The sequence below is a fragment of the Oncorhynchus gorbuscha genome, linkage group LG04, assembly GCF_021184085.1.
Source record: "Oncorhynchus gorbuscha isolate QuinsamMale2020 ecotype Even-year linkage group LG04, OgorEven_v1.0, whole genome shotgun sequence".
In the NCBI taxonomy this organism is placed as follows: domain Eukaryota; kingdom Metazoa; phylum Chordata; class Actinopteri; order Salmoniformes; family Salmonidae; genus Oncorhynchus; species Oncorhynchus gorbuscha.
The window spans coordinates 18,355,130-18,362,672 of NC_060176.1; the positions used below are offsets into that span (position 1 = coordinate 18,355,130).

The following is a 7,543-nucleotide window of genomic DNA, read 5'->3' on the forward strand; positions in this document are numbered from 1 at the left end:
ACTGGCTGTACTCTACTGACATAATAGCCCCAGTACATAATAGAATATGAATACTCAACGAAATATACTGTACATTCAGTACAGTCAGCATTGCAATAAAGTAAAGTAGTTTATACACTACCGTTCAAAATGTTGGGGTCACTTAGAGAGGACAAGTACATTGTTTTTGAAAGAAAAGCTATTTTCTTTGTCCATTGAAATTACATCAAATTGATCAGAAATACAGTGTAGATATTGTTAATGTTGTAAGTGACTATTGTAGCTGGGAATGGCAGATTTTTTAATGGAATATCTACATAGGCGTACAGAGTCCCATTATCAGCAACCATCATTCCTGTGTTCCAATGGAACATTGTGTTAGCTTATCCAAGTTTATCATTTTAAAAGGCTAATTGATCATTAGAAAACCCTTTTGCAATAATGTTAGCACAGCTGAAAACTGTTGTCTGATTAAAGCAGCAATAAAACTGTCCTTCTTTAGACTTGTTGAGTATGTGGAGCATCAGCATTTGTGGGTTCAATTACACACTCAAAATGACCAGAAACAAATAACTTTCTTCTGAAACTCGTCAGTCTATTCTTGTTCTGAGAAATGAAAGCTATTCCATGCGAGAAATTGCCAAGAAACTGAAGATCTCGTACAACGCTGTGTACTACTCCCTTCACAGAACAGCACAAACTGGCCCTAACCAGAATGAAAGAGGAGTGGGAGGCCCCGGTGCACAACTGAGCCAGAGGACAAGTACATTAGAGTGTCTAGTTTGAGAAACAGAGGACTCACAAGTCCTCAACTGGAAGCTTCATTAAAGAGTACCTGCAAAACACCAGTCTCAAAGTCAACAGTGAAGAGGCGACTCTGGGATGCTGGCCTTCTAGGCAGAGTTGCAAAGAAAATGCCATATCTCAGACTGGCCAATAAAAATAAAATATTAAGATGGGCAAAAGAACACAAACAATGGACAGAGGAACTCTGCCTAGAAGGCCAGCATCCTGGAGTCACCTCTTCACTGTTGACGTTTAGACTGGTGTTTTGCGGGTACTATTTAATGAAGCAAAACAAAAATGTTTATTTTCTTTCAAAAACAAGGACATTTCTAAGTGACCCCAAACTTTTGAATGGTAGTAATGTGCCACTGCTGATACTTCCTCTACTATATCAGCTCATGTGCCTTTTTAAAGAGAAAACAACTGTAATGTTCCAAATACAGCTACCAAGAGGGACTGAAGAGAAGCAAAGAAATCAAAGAGATGGAGGAAGAGGAGGAGAAAGTAGAGGAAAAGACAAAGAAGGATGAAGGAAAAGAAATCATCAGAAAAGAAAAGTTCAGCAGGTGATTTTCACTTCATGTAGATCAATTGTAAATGAATTATTATGTAGTTATACTAGCCGCTGTATGGTGACTGGGTGTATACCTTGAATTGTTCTGAATCCCCTCTCAATTTGACCTTTACAGTAAGGTTGAAGAGGTCCTAGTTGTCCTTGACCGGCTTTGCCCCAAGATTTTCCGCCGTAACCAACTTCTCTGGATTGTTTTGACGTTGTTCCTGGTCACGTTTCTGGTCGGCAGTGTTTTCACATACTTTAGTGATCGCTATAACAACCATGGGGACATGTCGGCAGAAAAAGCCATGGTCCAGGACGAGAAGAAGATCTTTGAACTGAATGTAGGAGTACAGCCAAAGAATCCCACTCCAGAATAACAAAGAGCCTGTCTCATACTTCTCTCAGTCCACAGACAATTCTTTCCATGATACATCACCATACAAGAGCTGAACTTGAATATGGGGTTTTGAAGGGTTTGGCGATGTATCTTTGGGAGCATTTGTTGAGTTTTTTTATCGGTTTCAGAGGACAAGCCTTTTAATGATCATAAACTTTACCAAGGCATATTTATGTCGTGTTAGGAAAGCTGCCCAAGTGTTTGTGATGGTGATATATGATTGTTGCTTTGGGGGCCAAGTATAATAGTGTGATGAAATATTTTCTTATGTACAGTGAGATCCAGGACTTTGGATTTTAAATGATACAATGACTATGAGGTTAAAATGCAGACTGTCAGCTTTAATATGTGGGCATTTTCATTCATACCAGGTGAACTGTTTAGAAATTACAACACTTTTTGTACACAGTCCCCCCATTTCAGAGAGCCAGAAGGTTTTGGACAAATTCACTTATATGCATATTATAGAAGTCCAAAGTGTAGTATTTGGCGTATGACTCTACTAATCTGTTGGATGCATTCACAGTTTGTTTCGGTTGTGTTTCAGATTATTTTGTGCCCAATAGAAATGAATGGTAAATAATCTATTGTGTCATTTTGATGTTATAAATAAGAATATAATATTATAATATTAATATAATAACTCTTCTACTTTAATGTGGATGTTACCATGATTGTGGATAATCCTGAATGACACAATGAACAGAATGCACAGGGAGGATTAGCATTTTGGGGGGTATGATATTTACACCTCATTAACTTTCACACATCATTATTCATGATTCATTCATAATTTTCCATAATCATGGTAGCATCCACATTCATTTAAAAGTGTTTAGAAACATGTTCTATTATTATTTACAATAAAATTGACTCCGAAATACACAATACATTATTTACCATTAATTTCTATTAGGCACAAAATAATCTGACACACAAACTGAAAATGCATTCAACAAGTTTGTATTCACGAGCTTGATGTAGTCATTGCTTGCTATGAATATGGGACTAAATACTAAACTTTTGACTACTTGTTACACATAGAAGTGAATTTTTCAAATGATTTTGGTTCCCTAAAATGGGGGGACTATGTGCTGTAATTTTGAATGGATGAAATATGGATGAAAATACCCTCAAACCAAAGCTGACAGTTTGCACTTCATAGTCATTGTATCATTTCAAATCCAAAGTGCTGGAGTACAGAGCCTCCCAGAAATATATATATTTTTCATTGTCCAAATACTTTTGGACCTCACTATATGTATTCACAATGTATTGTTGTTATTCCGTGTCCTACTCTGAATGTCATCCTGGAGGACTGAATGTGGCCCCATGGGCGAAAATGGAAGATTCCTGATGAGTTCCCGAAGACAAATGTCACAGTAGACATGAAACTAATGTACATCCATCTACCACTCTGTTATTTTATGTTCATTCTCTCAGGTCCAGTAAGAGGACATCCGCTGAAGAGATTTACAGAGATATTTAAAGACATAGATATGTTGTTTTTTTTTAATTGAAATTTTTAGTAAAATATCTATATTTGTGGTATTTAAGCAGATACTTTTTTGGAAAATCTATAATATAAACACATTCCAAAGTAGTTCCTCAAGTGCAATATTTAGCAGCTGATGGTTCCTGTTTGTTTGTGTTGTTACTGTGTTGGTTTGCGTCCTCCGAGCCTTGAAAGATTTCTTTAATGTACGAGAGCACTTTTAGACAGCATGAGAAATCTTCTTCCCGCATGCGTGCCAGGGTTTTCTGTTGTGTCATTTTCGCCTTGAAATAAAGGTGCCTTAAAACTTGCAGCATTCATTTCCATAGTGAATAATGTATGTCAGACAGACAGGTGCAGTTTCCATGAAGCAAACAGGTGTGTTGGCAGAGTTCTCATGCTAACCTCCCAAATCAGTCGTTTCCTTGGAGGAATGAGTGACACGGTAATTGTATTTTTCAGCACAGCGCTTGTTCTCTTCCTCCCTGCACTTATGAAAATGAAAGATCTTTTGAACCTTTCATATCTCTCAGGAAACCACTTATGTAATCTACTTGGCTCCATTAAGCTGTAGCTGCAGTGTGTCAAGGCTGCTTGAGTGATTCTCTCTATTTTAATATTAAATTAATGTCACAAAATAAAATATAAATGTTCTCTTTAGATGTCCATTTTTTGGGGGATGTTTAAATGTCATTGACTCTTCTCATACAGCAAACAACTACTTTTGCTTATTTTTCAGTTCTGCCTGCGTCATTTCCTGCTGTACTAGGTTGAGGTGAGGTGTTTGCTGGAAGTGGGATTTCGCTGTGGGTCAGAGTCACATCAGAGGATGCCAGGGATCATGAGGTTGTTAATGACTGAGCAATGGGCAGAGGGAGGAAATCATTGTCTGAGGTGCCAAAGCCAATAAAAATAAACAATTTGCCCAACATCTATCTGTGCCAAACACTCATCCTGTACTCTCTTGAAAGAATACAACTTAAGGACTAGCTTGTTTGATTTTTGCTTATTCTGTATTCATACATTTTTTGGGGCAGTCTCCCAATTTGACGTGCCTATCTATGAAAACAAATTTCCCGCATGTTCAATGTTTTGATGTTAGTAGTTTACATGATCATCTCAGAAATGTTTTCCTGAAATTGGTGAAGGAGTTCTGAAGATCAGTTTGGATGGAATCCTCCATGCGTCTTTTCAAGCATAATGCGTTATTACAGACTATTATGAGTAAGAGATGTTCATCGTATTCTCAGTTAATTAACTACTTCAGCAGTTTATGCCACACTTCCGAAGCTTCTGCCCCATGTTATGTTAACGTCTTGCTACATTTATCTTATTCTTGGACCTGGTTGGATCCTAAAGTGCCCATACTGAATGGCCTGTACAACGTATTTCCTGCTTCCCGTTCCTGGTGGTTCCGTGGCCTTGTCACCACCTTGTCTGACTGGTCATTTATGCAACAGCCTTGTTTACTTCATGAACCCACCCTTCTGATCTGAAGAGAATCACCTCTCACTAACCTCTTCATTTTGGCTCACAGACACACAGTGGAACACTTGTCACCCCAGTAGCTCCCAGTCCTGTGTCTCTGACCATCGGTAACCATGATGCAGGTTTGGATCCTCTCACTACTGCTGCCTCTCACACTGTCATTCTCTGGGCTACATGTTGATCCTAGCAAAATTCATGGTAAGAACAATTTTTTTGTTTTGGATTATTTTGATTATACTGCATGTGCCTCAAAGCTCAGAAATGTGCCTCAAAGCTCAAAGATGTTGCCTTCTTTCACTAATCAAAATCAGTTCTCAAATATGCACTTTTGGGCTTTTGGAGAATTATTTTGAACATCATTTTGAAGTGATTTTATTATCTTCATTAATGATTACTGATGAACATTGATATAAAAATACATGAAATAATGCAAGGCATGGAAATGCATTACGAGATCATTTTTCACTAAATGATCTAAACGAAAAAGGACTTTAAAATATTCGGACTTATTATTGGATTTTCAAATTGATAAACTTGACTAATTAGAAACAAGAACAGTGAAATATTGCTAGTGTTTTAAAACCAGCAAATATGCACAAACTTATCTTCAATTCCCTTATCACCAGCTTTCCCAGAGAGACACATAGCCGGGGTGTTTCTGGTCAGCTACACAAATGACCTCAACCAGTTTGCCTATGCCTTTAATGCCTCTGAGGCCAGGGAGGTGTGCTGGTCTCTGGGTGTAACCATGGCCTCCAATTCCCAGGTTGAGGAGGCTCAGAGACTGGGCTTGGAAACATGCAGGTAAAATGGCTTTTGGATTTGATTCTTCTTTGTATGCTAGTGATCCTTTTCATAATAGATAACCTCTGAGAATGAACAAATCCATTTTAAATCGGCTGTGTCTCTAGGTTTGGGTGGATTGATGAACATTTTGCAGTGATCCCTCGTATTGAGGCCAGTAAAACCTGTGGTCAAAACCAGACCGGTGTCATCAAATGGAGAGCCTCTGTCACCAAACTTTTTGATGTGTTCTGCTTCAATGCTTCAGGTACAGTAAAGGATTTTTTTTAAATCTTAATTTCCATGCAGTCAATGGATCAAAGATAAAGTAGAGAAATGTTATGGTATGGTGATTCATGGATACATAATCTAATTGCTCTGTGCCTTTTTGTTGACCCTAAACTCTGAGGTAATTGGAATTTTTCCAGAAAGTCAAATCATGTACTTTCATTTCCTTTCTGAAACTAACAATTGTATGAACGTGAGAGGAAAAGGGAACATTTGAGCGTGAAAAACATCCTACATTAACTTCCTGAACTGTCCCTGGGGTGGTTTGACCAAGTTTTAGGAATTGAGTGAAATGAAAATATTTGGCAAACAGCCACTGTGATGTCAATTCTGGATATCAATTTATTCATTTAATTGAATGTGAATAAAATTCTTCTCCTTCAGGAGCGGCCTCACCCCCCTCTACCTCCCTCTCTCCAGCCATCATCCATCTTGTCCCTTCCACACAGTCCGCACGGCCCACCCCTCATTCTCACTCCTCCCTTCTCTCTCTCAGTAGTTTTTCTGATAACCCAGAGGAGGTAGAGGTAGAACTACCCCAGTCCATGAGCAGTGCAAAGTCTTCAATTGGAGGTTTGAGACATTAACTACCAACATTGCTGTTGTCCATCAAACCACTCCTATGTTCTGTCATCATTACCATTGGGAGTGAAAGTGACACGGTTCATTTTGTATGAGTAATCTCTTCCCTCTCCTGTGCTCTGTTGTTTTAGCGGTGCCAAAAGCATTACTTATCACCTCGGCTGTTGTTCTTCTTCTGACTGCAATGGCCGTTCTCTTGCACTTTAGAACGTAAGTGGTTTTACACCTTTTTTGTAAAAGGGGGAAAAAATAGATATGTAAGATCCCTTGAATTGAATGCCATTATTTAGATCAAGGTAATTCATTAAGCACAATTACTATAACATATACCTTTTGACATGGTCATGCTTACGTTTGATTTATAGCAGAGTGACTTTAGGGATGTAAGTTGATGCTGTGTTAACTGTGTTCCTCTTTAAAAAGGATCAATGGCCTCAAGACTATTCTCCTCTGCTGGGATGGGGAGCAGCAGAACGAGTACATCGAGACAGAGGAGTGTGCAGCACACACCTGTATGAAGGACACAAAGGAAGCCCAGACTAAGGGAGAAGCTAAGGCTGAGCCTGAGGAGGATGTGTGCAAAGAGACCGCCAGTGACATCAGTGTAAACATCAGTGATGAGACCAACACTGATTCAGCATCAGAGACAAAACCTTGATGCTCTAGATTATGTCAAACCAAAGATAAGGTCAGGCTGCTTTTTTAAAGTTATGTTCCTGTTTATGGAAGTTTTGTTTAGCAGTTTGTACAAAGTGTGCATTGATGTTATTCAAATGCATTTATTTATAGCATGGGATGCCTTTACAATTTTGCTTTAAAAACTGACTTTGTGTCGTTCATATTCAAAATAGATTGTTCTAGAGATCATCCTATATTTCTACCACTAGATGGCGATGTCGTCAAGGCAATTATCGCTGCAGCTTGGATGAGTTGAGTAGCTGAATTGAAAATGGGTTCATATTTTCTGCTACACAGATTCATTTGATGACTCCAGATAAAGTTAGTCAGTATGCCATGGCCATTGCATGTGTAAATCATGTGTTTTAACTAATGCCAATCTTGAACTGATGCAATAAATTCAAACTTTTTGTTTCCCTGCCTTGCAGTTACTTCTTAGCCTTTTTGGAAATGTGTCAGGCTACTGCCATGATAAGTCGTAGTGTTCGTGTTCTAATAAACAATGTAT

At 38.5% G+C, this 7,543-nt stretch overlaps 2 protein-coding genes across 2 annotated transcripts in view; both read left to right on the forward strand.

The window, feature by feature from the left end:
* The window catches only part of LOC124033489 (inositol 1,4,5-triphosphate receptor associated 1-like), a 13,133-nt gene extending 10,323 nt beyond the window's left edge, over window positions 1-2,810 (forward strand). Inside the window, exons 20-21 of the mRNA XM_046345508.1 lie at window positions 1,209-1,331; window positions 1,455-2,810. Of these exons, the coding sequence (XP_046201464.1) occupies window positions 1,209-1,331; window positions 1,455-1,701 (370 nt within the window). The 3' untranslated portion in view covers window positions 1,702-2,810. The remainder of the gene's footprint in view (window positions 1-1,208; window positions 1,332-1,454) is intronic.
* Window positions 2,811-2,818: 8 nt separating this feature from the next.
* On the forward strand, window positions 2,819-7,455 carry LOC124033789 (lymphatic vessel endothelial hyaluronic acid receptor 1-like). Its single transcript, XM_046346086.1, has 6 exons — window positions 2,819-4,902; window positions 5,331-5,508; window positions 5,616-5,755; window positions 6,160-6,348; window positions 6,489-6,567; window positions 6,781-7,455. The coding sequence occupies exons 1-6, from the start codon at window positions 4,818-4,820 to the stop codon at window positions 7,013-7,015; spliced, it is 906 nt and encodes a 301-aa protein (XP_046202042.1). The 5' UTR covers window positions 2,819-4,817; the 3' UTR covers window positions 7,016-7,455.
* The last annotated feature ends 88 nt before the right edge of the window (window positions 7,456-7,543 follow it).

Coding starts and splice junctions, on each gene's coding strand:
- LOC124033789 (XM_046346086.1), top strand. CDS start 4,818: ATGATGCAGGTTTGGATCCTCTCACTACTGCTGCCTCTCACACTGTCA. Junction 5,509..5,615: donor CTGGGCTTGGAAACATGCAG/GTAAAATGGCTT, acceptor CTGTGTCTCTAG/GTTTGGGTGGATTGATGAAC. Junction 6,568..6,780: donor GTTCTCTTGCACTTTAGAAC/GTAAGTGGTTTT, acceptor CTCTTTAAAAAG/GATCAATGGCCTCAAGACTA.